General features: G+C 36.2%; 5 protein-coding genes and 1 long non-coding RNA gene across 9 annotated transcripts; 3 read left to right on the top strand and 3 right to left on the bottom strand.

Annotated features, from left to right (window-relative positions):
* The first annotated feature begins 1,193 nt into the window (after nucleotides 1–1,193).
* LOC111492995 lies at nucleotides 1,194–4,126 on the top strand. Its single transcript, XM_023142557.1, has 5 exons — nucleotides 1,194–1,623; nucleotides 2,401–2,495; nucleotides 2,600–2,866; nucleotides 3,333–3,471; nucleotides 3,646–4,126. The coding sequence occupies exons 1-5, from the start codon at nucleotides 1,502–1,504 to the stop codon at nucleotides 3,926–3,928; spliced, it is 906 nt and encodes a 301-aa protein (XP_022998325.1). The 5' UTR covers nucleotides 1,194–1,501; the 3' UTR covers nucleotides 3,929–4,126.
* A 27-nt stretch (nucleotides 4,127–4,153) lies between these two features.
* LOC111492996 lies at nucleotides 4,154–6,205 on the bottom strand. 2 transcript variants are annotated; one of them, XR_002719953.1, is made up of 3 exons: nucleotides 6,057–6,196; nucleotides 5,638–5,674; nucleotides 4,154–4,642 (listed from the first exon to the last, which is right to left on the bottom strand). It is a non-coding gene; the product is annotated as an uncharacterized LOC111492996 (long non-coding RNA). The 2 variants fall into 2 exon arrangements; XR_002719952.1 differs by lacking the exon at nucleotides 4,154–4,642 and having other exon boundaries at nucleotides 5,350–5,674; nucleotides 6,057–6,205.
* Nucleotides 5,670–8,021, top strand: LOC111492994 (transcription factor PIF7-like). The gene is made up of 6 exons (XM_023142556.1): nucleotides 5,670–6,021; nucleotides 6,203–6,692; nucleotides 6,812–6,910; nucleotides 7,004–7,069; nucleotides 7,204–7,587; nucleotides 7,672–8,021. The coding sequence occupies exons 1-6, from the start codon at nucleotides 5,873–5,875 to the stop codon at nucleotides 7,783–7,785; spliced, it is 1,302 nt and encodes a 433-aa protein (XP_022998324.1). The 5' UTR covers nucleotides 5,670–5,872; the 3' UTR covers nucleotides 7,786–8,021.
* Nucleotides 8,022–11,551: 3,530 nt separating this feature from the next.
* Nucleotides 11,552–14,582, bottom strand: LOC111492963. Its single transcript, XM_023142510.1, has 2 exons — nucleotides 14,223–14,582; nucleotides 11,552–13,734 (listed from the first exon to the last, which is right to left on the bottom strand). The coding sequence occupies exon 2, from the start codon at nucleotides 13,704–13,706 to the stop codon at nucleotides 11,844–11,846; it is 1,863 nt and encodes a 620-aa protein (XP_022998278.1). The 5' UTR covers nucleotides 13,707–13,734; nucleotides 14,223–14,582; the 3' UTR covers nucleotides 11,552–11,843.
* A 2,768-nt stretch (nucleotides 14,583–17,350) lies between these two features.
* On the top strand, nucleotides 17,351–19,504 carry LOC111492962 (flavin-containing monooxygenase FMO GS-OX-like 9). The gene is made up of 6 exons (XM_023142509.1): nucleotides 17,351–18,088; nucleotides 18,168–18,329; nucleotides 18,411–18,493; nucleotides 18,608–18,743; nucleotides 18,948–19,121; nucleotides 19,212–19,504. Exons 1-6 carry the CDS (start codon nucleotides 17,408–17,410, stop codon nucleotides 19,395–19,397), a joined length of 1,422 nt encoding a protein of 473 aa, XP_022998277.1. The 5' UTR covers nucleotides 17,351–17,407; the 3' UTR covers nucleotides 19,398–19,504.
* Nucleotides 19,505–19,530: 26 nt separating this feature from the next.
* Nucleotides 19,531–22,414, bottom strand: LOC111492960. 3 transcript variants are annotated; one of them, XM_023142505.1, is made up of 3 exons: nucleotides 22,197–22,414; nucleotides 21,457–21,757; nucleotides 19,531–21,282 (listed from the first exon to the last, which is right to left on the bottom strand). In XM_023142505.1, exons 2-3 carry the CDS (start codon nucleotides 21,703–21,705, stop codon nucleotides 19,561–19,563), a joined length of 1,971 nt encoding a protein of 656 aa, XP_022998273.1. In that variant the 5' UTR covers nucleotides 21,706–21,757; nucleotides 22,197–22,414; the 3' UTR covers nucleotides 19,531–19,560. The 3 variants fall into 3 exon arrangements, with proteins under 3 accessions (XP_022998273.1, XP_022998276.1, XP_022998275.1); XM_023142508.1 differs by having other exon boundaries at nucleotides 21,457–21,733; nucleotides 22,198–22,414; XM_023142507.1 differs by having other exon boundaries at nucleotides 21,457–22,414.
* Nucleotides 22,415–23,198: the final 784 nt, after the last annotated feature.

Raw genomic sequence — 23,198 nt, 5'->3', positions numbered from 1 at the left:
TTTTTTTTTTTTTTTTTTTTTTTTTGTTAAAAAAGACCTCTTATTCGCCGGTCATACAACTATCCATGAGACTTGCGAGTATTACAACACAATCTTATGTCACGTAGATGTATTTGTTATCTAACACCAGTAGCATGTGGCCTTTTTGTGTCATGGTCAATGTTGAAAGTTGTAATGACATTATATTTACCAACGAGGCAGAACAAGAAGAGTTACCAGAAACCTGACAATATACAGTTGACGAGGAAGGGGAAGACATTCAAGTCGAGCAATGTGTACGATGAGAGCTTTCAAGAACTCGAAAAGAGATTGGTAAGTGCACTAAAAATTTGATAGTACACACTGACGCATCTAAAAAAAGATTGAGTTGTGTACTCATGCAAGATAAAAAAAAAAAAAACGTCATTGTTTATGCATCATGACATTTGAAATATTATGAACCCAATTATTCAGCACATGACTTGGGAGTCATGCCGTGATATTTACTCTAAAGATGGGACGTAAACGAGAACCCTATTAATTTGACCAAAAATTCTATTTAGCATTCTAAGATTTCAATATGATTTTTTAAAAAAAACTTTTAATATGAAGTTAAAAATCACAATTATAAAAATAATTCTATTCAAAATAATAAATAATTATATTAAAAAAAAACAATAAATCACAATAATAGTTGTACAATTAAAGTTAGTATTTAGGGTGATTAATCAAACTCGACCTACCTCACTCACCGCGCATCTCTTCCAAACTTTCGTGTATTACAATTTGAATAAAAATATTAATAATTAAGAGTTAGCCCATTATTTTCCTTATAATGTAGGACTTAACGTTGATCATTCCCGCTCATAGTGGTATAAACTTTAATATCAATATTAAAAGTAATAAAAAAAAACACTAAAATTTTAAACTAATATTACATTCAATAAATATAATTGTAATAATTTTAATAATAACCAAATTTTGATGCAATGAGCCAAGTTCGAAAGGTAGATCAAACTACGTGGATTTGAACTTCTAATTTTTTTATATCGATAACATATATTTTAACCAATGAAGCAATTTGAAAACATTTTCGGCCTTCTTCACTTCATTCTTATGAATCAAAACACATCAGCTTACTAGATCTCAATTTCCTTGGTGGAAAAGGGCAAAATGGAATCCAAACTCTTGATGGGTAGCATGTGATTTAAGGACATGACCATCTTTCTCTGTTCTTGAATATTCTTGATATCATTCCCTCTGTAAGGAACAAGGAATAAGAGCAAGAGTGGCATCATAAAGAGGATTTTCTTGCCATCTTCAATGTCCTTTCCTTTTCCCAGAACTTGGCTGAACGGATTTTGAGATTATCAGACAAAGAACTTCAAAAAGATGGCTTTTTGACAGATGGGTATCTCCAAAACACCCATTTACTTCATAATTAAGGCTTATTATCAAAGTAACCATTTGTGTTTGTGTGGGGAAGTTGATGAAGAAGAAGAAGAACATGCCTTGCTTCTGAATGGAGTTGAGTGCAAAGAAAGAAGGCATTTCCTTTGCTTCCTTGCTTATAAACTTCAGAAACAACACTGTTCAGAAGATGATAAGCCAGAGATTTCAGGAGATGGGAACTAGTCAAAGAAGGTACATTTTTTCTCCTTGTCCTCTTTCCCCACTTCAACTTTTCATCTACTTCATCATTTACTACTCGAAAAATTTAAAAAGAAGAAGAGAAGATGAGAAACATTAACCAGAAAAGTGTCAAATCATATCTCTGAGTCACTAGAGGTCGAGAAAAATTTTGCTTCAGTTAAAAGTGATAAGAATAAGAATCAAGAGCCATAGTGTAACGGCCCAAGCCGACTACTAGTAGATATTGTTCTCTTTTGGCTTTCCCTCAGGGTTTTAAAACGTGTCTACTAGGGAAAGGTTTTCACACCTTTATAACGAATGATTCGTTTCCCTCTCCAACCGATATGAGATCTCACAATCCACTCTCTTTGGGGGCCCGCGTCCTCACTGACACACCACCTAGTATCTGGTTCTGATACCACTGATACCACACGTTTTAAAACCTTGAGGGGAAGCCCATAAATGAAAGTCCAAAGAGAACAATATCGACTAGCAATAAGATTGGGTTGTAAAAAATGATATAAGAACCAGACATCGGGCAATGTGCCAGCGAGAACGTTGGGCCCTCAAGGGGGTGAATTGTGAGATCCCACATTCGTTAGAGAGAGGAATGAAGTATTTTTTATAAAAGAGTGGAAACCTCTCCCCAACAGACGTGTTTTAAAACCTTGAGGAGAAGCTCGGAAGGGAAAGCGGTGGGGTTAGAGGTGTTACACATAGAGCTTAGCTTCTTCTATCCCTCTGTTTTTTTTAATACCGATAGTAATATGACTATTTACTGCTTTGTAGAGTGAGTTTTTCTGAACCAGGACAACATAAGAAAGATGCTTCCATCAAACCTAGAGATGGAATTCCACAGCCAAAAACAAGATCCTTCAAAGAGGGTACTGATGAAAATTGCTGCTATATCTTCATAACCCTTTTCATCCATGTGGTTGTAGTGCAAGCAGAAGCTTTTAAAACTGACCCCCCTCCCTCCATTTTCCAGATAAAAAGGAGTCCAAGGGGTTACAATGGCATTTTTCAAACCAAATGAATGAAGATTATGATTCAAGGGACATAGAGTTTGCCACTGCAGTAGCATCAGCTGCATTTGCAATTCGCTCACACGAAGAAGCAAAGTTACAATACCAGAAAAAGAAGAAGGAAAGCCAAGAAACCCCAATGACAAAGGTTAAAAGCAGAAAAGATGAGACGGCTGCATTAGCTTCAAGCATAACAAGGCGATTGTCTAACAAAGAAACGAACAATCCTGGTAATTATAAATATTGTGCTTAGAAGTTTTTCTGTGAAATTCCACCTCAGTTGGAGAAGATAAAGAAACACTCCTTATAAGGGGGTGGAAATCTCTCCTCAGCAGACACGTTTTAAAAACTTTGAGGGACGCTCGAAAGGAAAGCCTAAAGAAAACAATATCTGCTAGTGGTGGGTTTGGGCTGTTACAAATGGAATTAGAGTCTGACACTAAGCGGTGTGCTAGCGAGAATGTTCGGCCCCCCAAGGAGGGTGGATTGAGAAATCCCATATTGGCTAGAAAGGAAAACGAAACACTCCTTATAAGGGTGTGGAAACCTCTTCCTAGCAAACGTATTTTAAAAACCTTGAGAGGAAGCCTAAAAGGGAAAGCTCAAAGAGAACAATATTTGCTAGCGGTGGACTTGGGCTGTTACATTCTCGTAACAATTTCCTGTCACAAAAAGTAATCATGTTCATTACACTAGGTCAATCTTCAATAAAGAAGCCAATAGGAAACGAAAAGGACTTGGTGACGGGAATTCCTTTACCGCCACCGAGACGAAGCCTTGTACCAACCAAAGCAGATGTATGGGAGAGAAATAAGATGGAGAAGATTAGAAAAAGGTATATTCTACAATCCATCAGTATAATATTCTGTCAGCTGCTGCATCCCTCAATCCTCAGGAGTTGACATCAGTTGCAAGTTCTCGTGTTTATGAGACAATTGCACTAAAAGATCTCTCATCTTAGTCCAGAAACTTGCTTATAGAGCTATTTTCTATGACACTCATATTTCAGGTATCAAAAGAGAAAATCTTCAATTCTTGACTGGGAGAACGAGAAAAAATTGCTTGCAAAACTTCATATGGAAAAGGAAAAGGCTGAACTGGAGCGCAAAAAGTCGGTGTTTTCGCGACATTACCAGGACAAGATAGTACAAGTTGATCGGATCGCGGGGGGAGCAAGGACACAACTAGAAGAGAAAAGAAGAAAGGAAGAGAATAAAGCAAGAGAAACAGCAAACAGAATCCGATCGACCGGAAGACTTCCTGTCACTTGTTTCTGCTTCCAATGTCACTAAGAATGAGATTTTACCTTGTTAACACAGAAGCATGAAATCATGCAACTCCTATTTATTTACATTTCACTTAAACTAATTTCGGTCCAAAATCAATATCAAGTCATTGTAATCTTAGAACCACGGTCTCTGCATAATACCGACTCAAAGGTTGTGTGCCATAATCTTAAAGTTTAATAAGAAAAACCCTTGTTGTATCAAGCGTCTAAGTATTTACAGTCACATTTCAAAATCCTTCCACTGAAAATTAAACAGAATCAGAGAAGAACACATGGGGAGGTTTTCTAATGGATGAACAATCCTGTCTGTTAGGACAAAGAACCCATAATGTAAATTGTAACAGAGGGACCCAACTGACTTTGGACTACATTCTATGGCCTATCTATCAATCCAGAGAGTCATCTAGGCCAGCTTCAGTGAAATGGACATTAAACTATCATCAAAGCATGCCAAAATTCTGCTAAATTCTTAGCTACAGTATATTAAATGACTCCAACTCATAAACTCATCAAAATTCTTAGGCAAAACTCAAGTTCACAGAAGATATTTGCTGGGTTCATTTGAGATTTTAAGCGATGCTTCGCTAATAAATATAGAATGCATGTTCTTATGGTTTTGAAAATTCATCAACAGCTCGAAATGCATTAATGCCTTCAGTGATATCACATGTTTGTATCCATATCATAACTTCCGCTGTTGGATGATATCAGTGCAGATCTAGCCAATAGGAAAAGGAAAACTCAGAGAGAAAAAAATGACGACAACGACAACTTCTAATATAAGTTGGGAGAGAAGAGAGCCTGTGGTGCCAAGTTCAGACCCTGCCTTCAGTCTATTTATTCACCTAACTTCATTAATGTGTCCCAACCAAATCAATAAAAGCATAGGGTGTAGAATCATTTAACATAAAAATCCTTTATCCAGAAACCATTCTATAAATATATATGAACAAAAGTCAGGAATACACAAGAGAATAGAATGATATTAGTCCTCCCTTTTAAGAGGGTACGTTGCAGAAGGAATCATAAAGAAACTTCATTGCCAAATTCAATTGATCCAAATGAATGAATTTGAAAAATGATTGAATGATATCTGTTTCTTTTGTTATTTGCTATCAGTTTTTACTCTTCTGAACAGTATAAATAGAGAACATAATGATTGCAAATGAAAAGGACAAGTTTTGGTTGAAGGCTTTCATTTCCCTTGAGTCTAGATGAATGGGATGTAATTGAATATATGATTTGATGCAAATACTGGCATGTTCTTGAGGGTTTCTTTCTACAAAGAAAAAGAAGAGCTTAAATTTTGACGTAAATATGGTCCCTTTATTGATAAAGTCTACGGTTCCATTGAATATGGGGGGTTGATAAATCAAATAGGCTCTGGACCCTTATGAGAAACTTGCATGGCTACCATTGGATAAGTACAAAACTGACAATTGTATTATTAAATATATAATGTGGACATGATTTGAAGGTGAGTTTGTACGATTCTTACTATTGTGATAATGATTTGAAGTAAATTCCTATGCTATTCACTCTACCTTCATACTTCAGCTGTTCATCTTCTCTCATTTTGTGGTATATTATTCCTTCTTTTCTCCCTAAAACTTACTTTGAATAGCTATTTCTTACAAAAATAGTGAACTTGAGTAATGGGTAATGAAGGAAAAAGGGTAAAATTTCACAAAATCAAAGAGAGAGAAACTTTACCTCAACTCAGCGATGAGCCATCCCAGGGTTTTGTTTGCTGCCACAAATGAAGAAGTTATTGTAAAATCTGAAGTTCACTGGCTATCATAGACACCAGAAAGGGACCAGAGTGACAAGGATATAACAGAGTGTCCAAAGTTGAACCAAAATCTGCTGTTCCATTTGTTTATGTGTTGATTGAGGTGGAGAGAGAGAGAGAGAGAGAGAGAGAGAGAGAGCTAGAGAAAGAGGCTACATGAGCCATTGTGTAGTTCCAAAATGGAATATGAGCCACGAAAGACAAGAGCAAGTCGAAGAAGAGGAGGGAAAGAGATCCTTTCACGTGCCTGCCCAGAAGAATCCCCACAGTACCACTAACCCTCTTGTCCCCTTCTACAAGCAAATGTAAATATCATTTTGTTTTCTACAAATTTCAATACCTTCATGGAAAGCTCTGAACAATTTCTGATGCAGAATGCGGAAGGAAACAGAAATCATCAAGATTTCTCTTGTTGATTGTTAAATTATTTGATCCACAAAAATTTGAAGGTGGGATTTCTTTTTTGATATTATCTGATTTGTTCAGGGCAAAGCATGGAGTAACAGAACTAACCTGGCAAAATGGGCAACTCGCTCTACATGGGGTTGATGGGATGCACCCAACAGGCCTCACAAAGCCCACATGGAGCCGAGCCAATGAAACTTTGGAGTCCGTAGTCAATCAAGCCAATCTCCAAACCCAAGGCCCAAATTTGATCCATCAAGGCGAGCCACTAGTCCATACAGGCCGTCCCCTCATACCCTCCGGTGCCAATGGCAAATGGGTTGAGAGGGGCAACCAAGAACCGCCGGCGAGAAAAAAAACACGGTCGACCTCCGATTATGCTGGAAAAAATGTCAGCACAAGCAATAACAACACTATGCAAGTGGACCTTGGCGACCACAGTGTGTGTGGTAGTGCGAGTGCAGCGTTTTGTAGGGATAATGACACTACTTTGATGACATGGGCTTCCTTTGATTCTCGAAGCATGAAAACCAAATCCATTGATGAAGATTCTGCTTGCCATGTTGAATCGGTAACGTTTGATTTTGTTGTTCAGTTGATTTAGAATCTGTAGAATTGAAAGTGGAGAATCCCATGAAAGAATTTGATCCAAATTTTGATAAAAAAAAAAACTGATTTCACTTGTTCAAGGAAAATCAAGAGGAAGAACAAGATGTAAAGCGTGGAGCAAGTCGCTCTCATTCAGCTAGACGAAGTCGAGCAGCTGCTATACATAATCAATCCGAACGAGTAACTATTTGATCTCTGAACATTGTTTGTTATAAAACCGATACAACACTAATGATTATGGTATCAAATCTATGCTTTATATTATTTGCACAGAGGCGAAGAGATAGGATTAATGAGAAGATGAAAGCCCTGCAAAAGTTGGTTCCAAATGCGAGCAAGGTAAAAAAATGAGTATCTTTTTATTGATAATCATTGGTATAGGACTCAAGAATCTCAATGATATTTGGATTTTGAATGTTTGCAATGAATTTAAGCTAATGTTGGATGTATGATATAACAATCGATTGAGGCAGACTGATAAAGCTTCAATGCTGGATGAGGTGATTGAATACTTGAAGCAACTTCAAGCACAAGTTCAGTTTATGAGTGTGAGGAGTATGCAACAGATGATGATGCCTATAGGAATGCAGCAACAACTTCAAATGTCGCTGCTAGCACGAATGGGCATGGGGGTCGGTCTAGGCATGGGAATGGGGATGCTCGACATGAGCGGCATGGCACGTCCAGCCCCACAGTCGCTTCCTCCTCTCATCCATCCTAATTCAGTTCCCGCTACGCCTCCCGCATTCATTCCGCCCCATTTCTTGATGCCCCCTGCAATTCCAAGGCAGGATCCAACACAACCAAAGCCTGCCTCCAATGACTCTGTTGATCCATTTTGTGCGTTTCTTGCACAAGTATGGGACATTATCCCTTCCTGTTCTTCATGTTCTTCATGTTCTTTTGTTGATAGACATGTGATGATCTGGTTTTTGGTGCAGACAATGAATATGGATATCTACAACAAAATGGCAGCTTTCTATCGCCAACAAGTTAATCAGACAACAAATGCAACGAGCAGCCCAACACAGTCAAACAACGTGCAAGGAAATTAATGCTTTATTGGATAAGCACAGTAGCACTCAACATTATTTACTTCATAAGTTCTCTGTTTAGTTGAAAAGGACTGCACTTCCAAAATATCTGTATTTCAAGATTAGTGAGTAATTATTTGTATTGAATTATGTACAAACATGATTCTGCATTGCATACTAAATTAAATTTCTGGTGAAAAATCCTTGTTTGAAATAAAAGCAGGAGTGACCGACAAGATTTATGCTTTTGTTTTCATGGTTCCTCGATCTTCCGATAAATTTAGTGATTATTTCAACATTTAAAATGATTACATCACGTGTGGGGAAACATAGATATCTTAACTGTGAGTTCCAATAATTTTGGATTGTGAGTAATCTCGGAGGTAGATTTTAGAGGGTCGGGGATGAACAAACTTCTAATCTAGTATAAACAAAAACATAAATGAAAGGGAGACATTTAACTTCATAACTTCAATCTATAATCAATAGTCAAGTGTTCGTAGTGTCGAATTGACTGATAACCTAGGATAAACAAACAAGGATTTGGCTTGATAACTTGATATTACAACCTAAACATGTAGCTCAATTAAAGAGCAAGAGTGGCAATTTGTTTACTAATCAGAGAAAGAATTGAAACAAAGAATTGTCCTTGTTTTTGTCTGTTTCTTCTGATCAAAGGCAAACAGGTCCATTCCATTCATATTGTTGCACCAATCTCTATCCAAATGAATATGATTGGTTTGAGCTGTCCCCTCCATTAAATGCCTCATTTTCTGAATAAGTCATAGGAAAGAATAAACTTAAACTACAACAGTTGGAAGTGCATTAAATTCTTTGTATTGACCCATAAGAGATTGTGAGTAATTTAGAAGAACATATTGTATGAACAAGCCACGGGTATCTTTAAGACCTTAAAGGACCATAAAAAAGAGGCCCCTTTTGGATATGGTAATGTGAAAGTAATATCATGAGGATCACAATGAAAGGAGATTGATGGGTGTATTGGTATCAAGTTTATGAAAATCTGGACCATTTTTTTTTCTTTTTCTGTGGACAAGTTTTGCCTCTGCTTACAGGCTGGATGGAAGATCGTGGATTGGATATAGAATCTCGATTGGGCATCCTCGTTTGATAACCATCTGGTTGTTTTCATCTTTTTCGAACAAACATTTGAATTCATAGCTAAATTTTAGACACAAACTGTAATAGTACAAACTCACCGTTAACAAATATTGTTTGTTTTGACCCATTATGTATCGTCAAACGCGTTAGTTAGGGAGAGGTTCCACACTCTTATAGTGGGATCTCACGATCCACCCTCCTTGGTGGCCCAGCGTCCTTGTTGGTGCACCGTCCGATGCCTGGCTATGATACCATTTGTTAACAGATATTGTCCGCTTTGGCCCGTTACGTATTGTCGTCAGCCTCACGGTTTTAAAATGCGTCAGTTAGGGAGAGGTTCCCCACCTTTATAGTGGGATCTCACAATCCACCCTCCTCAGGGGTTAGCATTCTTGCTGGTGCACCGCCCGATGCCTGGCTCTAATATCATTTGTAACAACTCAAGTCCACTGTTGACATATGTTGTCTGTTTTAGCTTGTTACGTATCGCTATCAACCTCACAGTTTTAAAATGCGTTAGTTAGGGAGAGATTCTACACACTTACAGTGGGATCTCACACGAAAGCCAACTTTTAAGGATGACTTCTTGAGTGCCCGGAATAGTTAGGGCATACCTTGAAAGGAAATTCGTAGGATATTAAATCATAAGGGAACTCGCCTCTGTTTGTTATTTTTGTTTAGCTGCAAACTTGGTACAAAATAAATCCAAGCTTGGATTGAGGGAAGGATTATGGTGAGGCTATGATGAAGGCAGTGGTAGGGCATATGGGATGGAATAATCCACAATTCATCTTGTCATGTAATAAATTTTAGATGAAGACAGGGGAAGGTTCAGGAATTGAAAAAGGCATCTTCAGATTCATCTATTCTATCAGCATTCTTCAGTTAGGACCATATTGACTTCCACTTTCCTAACATTTCTCTCTTTATCACGTAATGAACTTACACGCGATAAAGTCACATCCATCTAATCTAAGGACGTGTTTACTGTGGCTTCTACGTCATTACGATTAATTGTGTTTGATTTTCAAACTACTTCGAGATCTATAAGTAACGTGTTTATGTTGTAAGAGATTCAATGAAATATTAGAGCTATTAGGTGTTAAATATGAATTCCAGATCTTAGTTCAAATTCTAGGTATGTGTCCTTACACGTAGCATTAGAATGGAACATCTCTTTGGGATAAACAAGGTCGAAGTTGATGAACATGTGACACTCGAGTAAATGAGAGGTACATGAATGGATCGAGAGTGACCCTAAGGAGATGATGGTTAAGAATTGCTTTAAAGAATTGAAAGTTACTCTCTATACTAATAATCTATACTAACAAAGTGCACGTTTCTTTCGATGGCTCAATCATAAGAATTCTAAAGTTAAATGTGCTTAGTGTCACAATCACACTTTTGCAGCAGGACATTGTGTGATACTTGTTTTAACCCAGCGAACAAGTTAGCCATGAGAAGCTCAAACGTTGTGGACAATGTTGGTGTTTGCTCGGGTCTCTAGTCACGTTTACGAGAAATGTTTTAGAAAACGTTAGCAATGAGAGATTTTTGAAAGAAGGTTTGAAAGCAGGTTGAAAGTCGTTATATGGCTATAAGCAAAGGAAAAACATCACAACTTAAATATCATATAACTCGGGTAGAAAGAATTGACACCTAAACACATCCACATCCACCTATAGTATATTTTAAGGGCATTTTTGCCCTGACGGGTATAGACATAATTTTGGTGAACGATCATACACCCTCGTATTTTGGTGAACGATCATACACATGAAATAGTAAAAACCTAAAATGAAAGCATGAAAAACGAGCTTGAAACGTGTATATGGCCATGGACAACACGTCTTGAACAAGCATGACCGGGACATCTGACATGCAGCTATAGACAACATGTCTTGAACAAGCATGACCGTGACATTTAGCTTAAAGAAATTTAATATTAGATGATTTCCGAAGAATTTTTAGCAAGTAGGTGAGTGAGGACAGAACGTGTTAAAAGGACTCAGGTTAGTTGGTAGAGATAATCTTGACCGTTAGAATTAATCTAAAACAAGTAAAATAAGTAACATAGTAATATCACATATGAGATGCAGAGAAATATCGAGACATAAGTGCCAAATCTAGATTCCAAATCTTGGTCATTATAGTTCCATTTGATATTGATATGATGCAATGATAATGACACTTTCATTCTGGATCAAAGTATTTGATCCATGGCGAAAAATCACATTTGCAACACTGTAAATGACTACAAGTTTCTTTACGTAAATCGTGACTGATTAGCATTCAAATTTCAAGTGTACATAAACAGCCCTAATGAGATTCTGAATATAACTCTCAAGTATGAAGCTTAAATCTGATATGATTGAAGCAAGCCTGGGTGACTCTCTGAACAAGGAGAAAGGACAACGGCAGCCTTATCAAAATATGGGGCAGTCCTTGTGAATGTAAGAGCATGTAGAAGAAAACATGAGTGTGTTGTGCTAAAGCATGCTCCATGACAATGATTTATGACCGCTGCCTTAATGAAGCCAAGCGAGAACAATGAATAGGACAGCAGAAAGAAAGAAGAACACAAGAACTCAAGATCATAGAAACAGCATACAGCACACACAACACTCAGGCTGGTAAAACAGGCATGAAAGAAAGAAGGAGGTTGTAAAAGATCAGAGCTTACTTGGGGGCGAAAAGAACAGCACAAGCCTGCATTTCCTTGGATTACAAATACTCTAATGAACATATGAAACAGAACATTTAGGTTGTTCTTCAACAAGCAAAAAAACCTCACCTTCTCCACATAAAGCCTTATATTGAAATAACTCAACCCTCTCCACATAGGTCTTAGCATTTCGATCAAAGCTTTTTACTTTACTCTCATGTCACATTTCAAGCTATATATAGACTTATATTACCTTTTCCAGATTGTAATATAGATCGAAAATTATAGTATATCAGCCAACAACTGTCGCTGCGGGTTTGGCGTCCTGAAGAGATATCACAGTTTCAAAGGCGCCAACCAATGCCTTGACCTTACTCTTCCTAGTCTTTGCAAGCTTGGTTGCTGTCTCTTCAATGACATTATTAAGCAGCTTTTGGATTTCTATTTTTTCGTTTGAATCCTGATGTTTAAGGACAATTCTCTCAGATTTTAGTCTACTAGAAACCAATTTACCATCAATTGTTTCCTGCCTCCTAAAGCTTTTCTTTCTTTTAAATTCCTGATCTTGCTGTCTCAAAGAACTATTCTCAGTTTCCTTCACTTCATCGCCATTTTGATTCGCCTCTTTACGCTGAATGATTCTCTTTCTTGAATCACTTTTAGGACTTTGAGTCTCGCTGAGTGACCGTACACGCTTGAATATAAGCCTCCTTGGCGTAATGGGTTCAGTTTGAAGTTCTACCATCCTCCCCTTCCTAAAATGCAGCTTTCTAGATTGGCAATCTCCATTTTCTGAATCAGTTAGAGTCTTCCTTCGGGCCTTAATCTTGTGTTCCACCTTGGACTTCTCGCCATGGACGGGCTCAGATGAGCATCTAGAAGATGATGGCGATGAAGGAGCTGATCGAGTCTCAGACATTTGAATCATATCAAATCTCTTAGGTCTCAGACCTTTGAATCCCTTGAATACTGTTGGAGATGTAGATAAACTTTTAGAACTTGTTCCATTTCTAGTACGCCTCGTGTTCTCTTCCACCAACAAATGTGGTGTTATAATGGTCCCATCTGCCTCTTGTTTATGCTTAAAGCTGTTGTCTGTTGCAGATGAAGATTGTGGATGAGACAACTCAGTGAAATGAACACTATTTTGAGCTGGTCCCTCTGTTTCTTTCTTGGTAGATGGTTCAATCATGTATAAAGTTTTCTCCTCTACAACCTCACTGTTAGATGGATCAGGTTTAATTTTTTTAAGACGACTTTGGTTCTTCAAGCTATGCCTCCCAATGATTTTCTTGTCGACAATAGCAACTCGCTTCACACGATTTCTTGGCGTCCAAGAAACGGCATGTGGCACCAATGCCTTCCTATCTCCCACTGTGGAGATCTTTATCTCTTGGCATCTACTTGTGCTATCTGTAGAACTGCTTGAACTTCCATATCCATCTTGTTTCTTGCTTCTTCGAACTTCTTTGTTTCTATTGGTTCGTGAAGTACATTGTCCTGCAGAAGACGACGCCTTTGATAGCGACAAATTAAGTTTTGTCCGACTGTATTGCACCGCCGCAGCCTCCACTTCCTTGATGGGAGGCAAACGCTTTTTTGGAGATGGATTAATAATCTCTGGGGAAGATGTTACATCTTCCTTCAAGTCAGTAATATTGATGCCATCATAATCTTTGGAGAACTTTGGACTAACTGTATCATTGTTCGGTTTTGCCAACGTAACTCTAATCCGCCTCAAATCCCGAACATCACGTCCAACTGATTTACCTTTTCTCAAGACTGCACTTGCAGGATTCCTTTCAATAGGATGTTTCGTACCATATTTGCAAAAATCATGGCAGGAGCCTGTGCGCGGTGAGAGATAGCGAGGGAAAATCCTTCTGAACTTTGGGGTATTAATGTTCACAATAACTCCTACATTGCAACTTTCAGGCTCATTTACCTCCATAGTGGTAGGGATGTCGAATTTCTCATCTTGGCTACCTTCATCTGCACTTGCCTCCAAAGCAAGAGATATATCAGTGCTTCCCTCAATGATAGCATTAGGCTCATTTACCTCCATATTGGTAGGGATATCAAAGCTCTCATGTTGTCTACCTTCGTCCCCGCTTACCTCGACAACAAGAGGTATATCGGTGTTCTCCCCCGCCATTCAACGAAAACAATTGTTGAACAGAACCCTGCACCAGATGAAAGTTTCTCAGACACAGAATATAATGATTGCTGGATTGAAGATTGAAGAATGTTTAAGCATTTTGATTTCCAACAAACGCTGATTAACAACAAGAGAGAGCTAAAAACAACCCAAACAAACAATCCCAATGATGATCTATCATGCCTGGAGTGTTAAATGATTTTAATCTTAATTACGAGAAAGAGCAACAAAACGATGCAAAGAAACAATCACAACCATGAACAGATCGTGCCTAAACTGTTGAATGATTTCATTTTCATAGCAAGATGAAAATGGCAAACAAACGAATCACAGGCATGATCGTAGAATCGCTATGATGCAGTATAATTTGTTCTCGACTACAAGAGAGATCAAAGTATCGAGACAAACAAACAATCAATCAAAATCATGATCGTAACAAAGAAACCCAAAACAAAAACATGCGTATAAAATGTTCATTTATCCGAACACGATCGAACAACGAATCGAAGTTACCTGATGGTGAAAACTGCGAGGAAGAAGAAGAAGAAGAAAAAAGAAGCAAGGAAATCAAAAAGACCCGCGAAGGGTCCTTCTGATTTTCTTGCTGCAGAAAGCTAGGGGAAACAATCGGGGTTGAGAAGGAGGGAGATGAAGGTTATAAGAGGCCGCGTTTGTTGCAGCAGAACAATCTCCGTCGCCCAATTTATAGAGTATATGTTATAACCAATCGGGCATACCGGGAATTGGGAAGCCAGAACCCCAACCCATTGAAATTAAACCAAACCACCCTTATCTTGTTCAACTCCCCAATCATCTTCACAAACCGTTTCTTCCCAACAAAGGGCTTAATGGGTTTGCTGATTGCATGCCATTATTGATCAACAGAAATATTATACAAAGACGTGATCTTGGAGGAGCGGGGACACTGGGACAGGACTTATCATTTGCATGGACATTTCAATGTATTAAAATATGTATATAGAATGCAAATTTAATAAGATTTCAAAACAAAAATAATATGATTGGCAAAAAAAAATAATTTATATATTTTATTTTCCCCATTGTCTTTAACATTATCATTCCTTTTCAAATTATTAGGATTAATTAATATAATATAATATAATATGTGAATTAAGCGTAAAGAGAAGAAAATTTCTATCATTTGCTTTCAAGTAATAAAATATGCATATTAATTTTTATGAATGAAATTGAAATTAGGACTTGGTAAGAAATAGTTGTAATAATCGAAATTATAAAGAGTTGTCGTGCAAGTTAATAATTTGAAATTACTGTTTTGGGTAATTCACAATTCACTCCCCACCTACGTATACTATGTTTTGTCGACAAATACAGTAATTATGATCACTCTTTGTAAGAGTCCAAATTCACCGCTAGTAGATATTCCCCTCAAGGCTTTAAAACTCATCTACTACTGAGAAAGATTTCTACACCTTTATAAATAGTGTTTTGTTCTCCTTTCTAACCAATGTGGGATATCACACTGTTATTAAGATGTGATTGTATCCATCTTGTAACAGTTTTATATATTATTTATTTATTTTTGCATTTTTGTTGTTGTAATAATGTGGAAGCAAAGTTAGGAAATAGGAATAGGAAAATTAAAGGGAAAGTAATAAAAAGGAAAAAAAAAAGAAAAAAAATTGAATAATTTGAGTTGACATAAAGTTTGTTAAGAGGAAGTGATTGGAAATTGTGAAGAATATGAAATGAAGTAATGGTGTGTTGCATTGTGCTTTAAGAAGTGGCATTCTCCCCCACGCTGGAGATGGGCCCTACACCATTTTTTTTTTTTAAATAATAAATAACTATTATCATTAAATATACCTATTTTAAAATTTAAATTCTTTATTATTTTTTTTTAAATTATATTACTTTCCTTACTATTTATTTATTTTTAATTTGTCTTATCCTTTAAATTTATATTTTTTAAGAAAATATTTAAAAATTACTTTTTTAAAAAAACTCAAAGTAAACATACGGTAGTATTTAAAAATTCAATTTAGTAAATATAAAAAATCAACAACATAATCTCAATTATTTACGTAAACTTTTGATTTTATGTTTAATTAAGCAATTAAAATTTTAATTTTGTATGATTTATTGCCATTTTTTAAGTTCGATAACTTATTCTCGTGGTTTTTTTAAATATAAAGTTTTTTTTTTCTTTAATAAGATTTTGATTTTTAAATTTGTAAAATAAATTAAGATAGTTTAAGAATTTTATGTTAATTTAAGTTAAATTTTATAATTTAATAAAAAAAAAAAAAGCAACTTTAATTATTTATCAATATTTTCCCATCTATTCTCTAGCATTTGAAATCAATTTTTTGTTTCAGGCTGAATTAAAAAACTTCCAAGAGATTAATTAAATTATGGACTTTTAAAATAATAATTAACATCACGAGAAAATTAAAAAAGATGATTTGGTCGGTAAAAAACCAAAATGATGGCGATGATGGCATTGGATAACAGTTGTGAGTTTATATGTTTAATTTTATCCATGTATGTGTTCCACGATGTTCTTCATTTCATTGAACGTTTTGTGTTCTTAACCTATTAGATTCGAATATGAATTTGATTATTATTTTAAAGGTCCATGGATTGAATTAAAAAAGTTTTCTTTGTTAAATTCACGTAGTCGAAGATAATCATCCATCCATATTATAGAAATGTTTATTTAATCAACCGAACATGGAATCTCTATTTAAATATTAAAAAAAGGAAAGAAATGAAGAAAGATTTCTCTCCGACCTAACCTCTGTCTAACATATAAAATTATTATATTATAGATTTTTTTTTTAAACAAATAGTTTTAAAAATATATATAAAAAAGGTCTTCTACGAACACGAAGTCTTCACAAAAATAAATGAAAATTTTCACAAAAATAAAAATTAAGATAGAAATAGAGACCGAAATAGAAAATGCTTTCCGTCCTCCTCGACCCATGGGTGGGTCAATGAAAAGTGTAGTGTAGGTAGCTAAGACCAAATTAAACTAGTTCATCATTGTTGGAGGGTCACGTGTGTCTCCTTCCTAGCAAACCATCTCCATTTCTATCCATTATTGCCTTTTCTTTTGCTTAAATTCTTCCCCTATCTTTTTTTTTTTTCTTATAATAATTTAGTCTCCATTCTTTCAAATATATAACCGACCATCCTTTTTACATTTTAGTATGCTTGTATTAGCGTAACTTCGTATAAAACTAAGGACACATTCTCGTGGCCACTTGCACGTAATAAAACCAACCACTACATAAGCTAAAAAAACAACAACTATAAGCCAAATCAGAAGTGATTCGCTCCTACTCTAGTCTAGATTGTTTATCGATGGAGCATATATTGTCTTATTTGTACTTTTCTTTAAAGTTTTTTAAACGTGTCGATCAGGGAGGTTTTTATACCCTTCTAAAAAAAATGTTTTATTCTCCTCTCCAATCCACATGCAATCTCAGAACTAACTTTGATATGATCGGTAAAACATAAAATTTGATGGGATAACATTTAGATTAATGTCTTAATTCAAATTGGTACGAAAAAGGCCCAATCTTCCTTCTTTTTACTTTTCAATCTTCAAACTTCAACTATAAAACCTAAACATCTCTCCCACCCTCCACACCCCAACAATCATAAACCCCAAAACACCCAAAAGAAAAGAAGCGTCCATTGCAGAAGCAGCCATGGTGTCTGAAAAGCTTCACCAATGGAAGGAGAGGAAGGTTTGTGTGATAGGAGCAGGCCCCTCAGGGCTAGTGGCAGCCAGAGAGCTAAGAAAAGAAGGCCACAAAGTTGTTGTCTTTGAGCAAAACCATGACATTGGTGGCCAATGGCTCTACGACCCACATGTCCAAAACGAACATCCTTTAGGCAAAGCATCCAATTTCCTTAATGTTCATAGCAGTGTTTATGCCTCTTTAAGGATCGCTTCACCCAGAGAAATCATGGGGTTTTCTGATTTTCCATTTCTTGTCAAGAAAGGGCGTGACACCAGAAGATATCCTGGCCATAAAGAGCTGTTCTTGTATTTGAAGGACTTTTGTGATTGGTTTGGATTGAGAGAGCTCATAAGATTCAATACCAGAGTTGAATATGTGGGAATGTTGGATTATTCTGATGATGATGTTCATGTTCACAATCATCATGATCATGTTGGAAAAGAGATTAAATGGGTCGTCAGAAGCAGAGATAAAACAGGGGATGATTATGATAAGATCTTAGTTGAACAAGTTTTTGATGCTGTTGTTCTTGCTAATGGACATTATTCTCATCCAAGATTGCCCAATATTAAAGGCATGGACAAATGGAAAAGAAAGCAAATTCATAGCCATGTTTATCGCGTTCCCGAGCCGTTTCGTGACGAGGTAAATCAAACTACGAGTACCATTAAGTCTCGTTTGATAACGATTTCGTAAGAAATGACAGTGTTTTTTGTGTTTGTAGGTAGTAGTGGTGGTGGGAAGCTCTCAAAGTGGGCAGGACATATCGCTGGAGCTAGTGGAAGTGGCAAAAGAAACTCATATAAGCACAAGATCAATGGATACCATCACTGAGGGTTTATCCAAAGTCATCCAAAAACATCAAAACTTGCATCTTCAACCACAGGTTCGTCTTGGTTTTGGTTTGATTGATCTTAAAAGTTCGGTTTTGCCACTCATATTTATGTTTTTTTGAGCTTGCTTGCAGATTGAATCTCTTGAAGATGATGGTCGGGTGCTGTTCGTTGATGGGTCCTCCATCGTTGCTGATACCATTCTTTATTGCACTGGGTACTATATATATCATTCTTTTCGATATTACAAGTTTAGTCCATTAACTTTTGAGTTTGTGTCTAATATGTCCATAAAACCCATTTTTTAACATATTTTTGGGTCGGTTTGTAGGTATTCATACTCATTTCCGTTTCTTGACACCAAAGGAATAGTTGTTGTGGATGATGATCGAGTGGGTCCGTTGTACGAGCATACCTTTCCCCCATCCTTGGCTCCCTCGCTTTCGTTTATTGGCATTCCAAGAAAGGTTAGCTTTCTTACGATGTCACATTGACTTCTTGCTACGTAATTAATCAAAATCGTGCATAAATATTCCGACATCGTTATGTTTTTTTTATGAACAATTATGATGTTTGGTAAGCTAAAAAATGGGATATTTAGACGTAGGAATGCACTTTCTAAAAGGGCAAAAAATTGGTTGTGAAGTAATATGATTGTTGTTGTGCTGCAGCTCATAGGCTTCCCTTTCTTTGAATCACAAGCAATATGGATAGCTCAACTGCTGTCTGGGAAAAGGACATTGCCATCATGGGATGATATGATGCAATCCATCAAAGAGTTTTATCACTCAAGGGATGTTGCTGGCATTCCAAAACATAATACCCATGATTTAGCTGATTTCGAGGTACCACGTTTTTATTAGATATCGATCGATTGATCGAACGAACTATATATAGTTTAAATCTTTGATCAAAAAAGCATCTTTATGTTGTAGTATTGCGACAAGTACGGTGATAATGTTGGATATCCGCATTTGGAGGAATGGAGGAAGAAACTGTGCTTATCGTCTCTTATAAATTACTTTACCGACCTCGAAACGTTTCGTGATTCGTGGGACGACGATGAGGATCTTCAAGAGGCGTTTCAAAGTTCTCATTTCGCTCAAGTTCTTCCTCAATAAACAGAAACTATTTATCATGTAAGAGCTTCAAGAATCAATTCTATTTTCATTTTTGTTGTTCAAATTGTAGTATCCAAATTAAAGACTCAGATCAGTTTCCATAGTGTATGATTTCTTCAAAACACAAAGAAAAATGAGATAACTTCATTTATTAAATGTATGACTATACTTGTCCTACAACGATATTTCGATTACAAGCTCGATATCTCTGTCCCCGACGACGACGAGGAGTAATATTTCCCCAAACTAGAACCTTTCTTTTTTTGTTCTCTTGTTCATTGCTACTGTTTACTTGATCCATGATTGACCCTAAGACAGTTTCTGTAAGTTTTGAAGATGAGTTACATAACCGTCTCTTCCCTCGAGTCCGTGTCGTTCTACCTCGAGAACTTGCAACTTCTATCAGACCTTCTATTGCTTGAATATCTTCTTTAACCTCGTACCTCGACAAAGTTGCAAGACTTGGAGGAATTTCTGTCTGAAAATTCTTGCACGGACTCCGCCTCACACGGCTCTTCCCGAGTTGACATGAAGGCGAAGAAACATGTTTTACCGTTGCCTCGTCGTGGTTACTTACTATCAAAGAACACTCTTCCACTTTTGTTTCTTTCAACTTCAATGTCATGATCTCAAAGTCATCCATGGAATTTGGTGAAAGCTCCTTTGAGTCATTAGCATCCTTACTTTTCAAGGCTATTTCAGCAAACCAGGACAAAGATTCACATGAAGCTGGAACATACCGACAGCTGATGGTTTTCTGACAATTTTGAGCCGCCAATGATGAAATAGATATCAAACGTTCTGCTGCAATCGCGACGAGATCCTCCAATGGTTCGTCATCATTTCGAATGGAGTTTAGAAAATTTGATCCAACTTGGTCATCAAACTCTCCTGTAATTGAATGTTTCATTTCAGTGGAGCAACAAGGTGTTGCCAAACATTCTTCATTTAAGCACACATTGAGGTCGATTCGACCTTTGATCCAATTTGCAGCAGCCTCGAATGAGCGACGAGATTCTCCTTTTACGCTCTTGGACTTGGTGCCATTACCAAAGCTTATCTCAAGAGGGCTTACACTATCAGACCCAATTCTAGATATCAAGTTCTTAACGCTAGAGCGATCGTCTTCAGCAAGCATAGTGTTTTCTATCAACATTTTGGAACTCTCAGCATCCAAGATATGGTGTCCTATAGGATCTTGTACAGATTTTGTCAAAGATGTAGTGGATGATGACAGACTTGAACTTGCAATATCTTTGTCTTGCTCCGAGTAAACAAGAAAGTTTGAATTGGCTTTGCCATAGAGCTCATGGAAAAGGATCTCCCTGTGGCCACTAGCCTCGTTTAAATCGACGTATCCAAAACCCGGTTCTTCCTCAAAGTTTGGAGGATCGTTTAAATCAACCGAGACCTTAGTTTTCTCTAATAATGAGGCATTCAAATCATACTTGGCAAGAAAAGGTGTTCTATCACTAATATGAACAATCTCAGGTATTCTCTTCAGATCACAGCTCGACATTTCAGGCCTTTCGGTCAATTCATCTCTTACGTTCGAGTGTTTGCTGTCAGTTGGAAGTTCAAGATTAAACATCACTTTTCCCAAAATCTTTCTCTTAGATTCTGAAACGTAAGAATTCGTTGAACAACTTCCATTCAGAACGGAGTAAGAATCTGTTTGAAAGTTCTTCCCTAGACATGAAAGTAACGACGTCTTTTTTTCACCAAAAATAGATGATTGATTATACACATGGAAGTTATGTGCATCTTGAGCACACAACGCAGAGACCCGAGCTGTCATAACGCGAACATCATGCTTACATGATTCCCTCTTCATCTCAGCTATAAACTCCATCTGTCTTCTATAAAGGCGATGAAGTTCGAAAAGCTGGACAGTTGATTCATATTTCAGATGATTTTCAAAGCTTAAAACTACGAATATTAAAAGTATCGGATTTTTAACAAAGCAAACCATTGCAAAGATATTGTAACACATAGTTCCATAATGATTCAGAGCCAAAAAACATATATATATATATATATATGCATACCAAGGACATACCTGATCCCTAAAAACCAATTCTTGCTTAATCATTATCTGCTTTAACGCTTCTCGGCCACAATCGACATACAGACCTGCTGACAATGGTGATAAGAAACCATTGGAGCTATGTCGACCGTTCACCATTTTATCCTCACTGATTTGTGGCCATACACAGCTACCAACAACTCCTTTACGATCCCAACTGAAATAAAAGTTTGGATCGTTGCTCGAACCCTGCATATTTGCTCCAATACCAAGAAGTTCCATAAATAACTACAAAGGCTTCACTGGATTTCTGGTGAACTATATAGAGTAGGACCTGAGGAGAAAAAAAAGCAGCCAAAAATTGATTGGTAACTGATAGTACCATCTATGAGTTTAATACTCATCTTGAGTGTTCAAACTTTAAGAGCCTGAATATCAAACACAAGAAACCAGATAAAAACTCCACCCAGGGCATCTTGCACTTAACAGAAAAGAACATGAGAGTTCAATGTTTGAAGTTGCTAGGAAATTGCATGACAAACAAGCAGAAAGGTGAACCATGTCCAGCACAAACAAAATTAACAACTCAGAAAACAAAATCAAGGCATTGGGGCAATCGAGAAGCCAAACAACATGATTCAGAAGCGAAGAGACAAAGATATCGCATTCATTCATAATTCCACAACAAAAATTGAATCGACAGAACCCACAAAATTAAGGAATCCCCACATCGCACAAGGAAAAATCAATCAAGAAGGAAAGAAGAGAACAACCCCAAGTGAAACACGAAGTTGAATGAGTCATCGGAAGGGGGAAGTAAAAAGAAGAAATGAGGGGAGGAAAGTGGAGGAGGTGGGGATTGAAAGGAATGAATCAGAGGCGGAAAGCGGATAAAATCAGGAATTTATAGAAGAAATTGAAATGAGAAGAACAAAACTTCCATTGCAAGGGACACAAATGCTCTCAACATTTATCTTCTCCTCTCCCTATCTCTCCTCTCCACATCTTTTGGATTTTTTCATTACTCCAAAAAAACTAAATATCCTTTATTTTCTTTTATTTAATTGTCTACTCACTATCTAAATAAATATCTTAAAATACTTATATATACAAAATTAATTAAATATTTTTTATTTTTATAAACCACAAGTTTCAAAAAAATTATTAATTATTTTATATATTATTTTTAAATTTTTCAATGTTATTTTTAAAAGAGTAGTAAAAGTAAATGTATATTTTAATTTTATTTAAAAAATAAAACTAATTTTAAATTTTCAAAATTTTTGTTATGTCCGTTTATAAAATATTTTAAATAAATTTTGGTATCTAATAATCCTTATCATATTTGCATTTGCAACCTTATTTTAATAGAAAAATAATTAATTTTTAATTTTTTTTTTATTGGATAAATTTCTAATTTAAATTTAGCCTTTTAAATTATTTTAAAATGTTGTAGAATTAAGATTTTTTTCGACCATTAATTTACGTAAAAGCTTAAAATTTTGAATTTTTATGAAAAAGAGGTTATTGAATTAAAAATAATAATTTTTTTTTTTTATAGAAAATAAGTTATTGAATTAAAAAAATATATTAATTAAACCATGTTAACATCTAAAATAAATGAAGTGAATTGGATTTATAATATATTAAATAAGAGATTATTTGTACAATAAAATAACTAAAGTTAAGCCCAGAAAGGGCTGGGCTGTTTGGGTTGGACTGGGCTTTCACAAAAAAAAAAAAAAAAAAAAAAAATAAAAAAAAAAAAAAAAAAA

This window comes from Cucurbita maxima, unplaced genomic scaffold (genome assembly GCF_002738345.1).
Source record: "Cucurbita maxima cultivar Rimu unplaced genomic scaffold, Cmax_1.0 Cma_Scf00018, whole genome shotgun sequence".
NCBI classification, from domain to species: Eukaryota; Viridiplantae; Streptophyta; class Magnoliopsida; order Cucurbitales; family Cucurbitaceae; genus Cucurbita; species Cucurbita maxima.
Note: the sequence above shows the minus strand (reverse complement) of the source record. Positions and strands in the feature narration are given on the sequence as shown.

Bases quoted from the DNA above. Each gene is read 5' to 3' on its own strand.
- LOC111492995 (XM_023142557.1), top strand. From the start codon at position 1,502: ATGGAGTTGAGTGCAAAGAAAGAAGGCATTTCCTTTGCTTCCTTGCTT. The intron at 2,867-3,332 runs GTAATTATAAAT...TCATTACACTAG, and splicing joins CAAAGAAACGAACAATCCTG to GTCAATCTTCAATAAAGAAG. The intron at 3,472-3,645 runs GTATATTCTACA...CTCATATTTCAG, and splicing joins ATGGAGAAGATTAGAAAAAG to GTATCAAAAGAGAAAATCTT.
- LOC111492994 (XM_023142556.1), top strand. From the start codon at position 5,873: ATGAGCCATTGTGTAGTTCCAAAATGGAATATGAGCCACGAAAGACAA. The intron at 6,693-6,811 runs GTAACGTTTGAT...CACTTGTTCAAG, and splicing joins CTGCTTGCCATGTTGAATCG to GAAAATCAAGAGGAAGAACA. The intron at 7,070-7,203 runs GTAAAAAAATGA...CGATTGAGGCAG, and splicing joins TGGTTCCAAATGCGAGCAAG to ACTGATAAAGCTTCAATGCT.
- LOC111492963 (XM_023142510.1), bottom strand. From the start codon at position 13,706: ATGGCGGGGGAGAACACCGATATACCTCTTGTTGTCGAGGTAAGCGGG.
- LOC111492962 (XM_023142509.1), top strand. From the start codon at position 17,408: ATGGTGTCTGAAAAGCTTCACCAATGGAAGGAGAGGAAGGTTTGTGTG. The intron at 18,330-18,410 runs GTTCGTCTTGGT...GCTTGCTTGCAG, and splicing joins ACTTGCATCTTCAACCACAG to ATTGAATCTCTTGAAGATGA. The intron at 18,494-18,607 runs GTACTATATATA...GTCGGTTTGTAG, and splicing joins ACCATTCTTTATTGCACTGG to GTATTCATACTCATTTCCGT.
- LOC111492960 (XM_023142507.1), bottom strand. From the start codon at position 21,705: ATGGAACTTCTTGGTATTGGAGCAAATATGCAGGGTTCGAGCAACGAT. The intron at 21,283-21,456 runs GTATGTCCTTGG...TCAACTGTCCAG, and splicing joins AATTGGTTTTTAGGGATCAG to CTTTTCGAACTTCATCGCCT.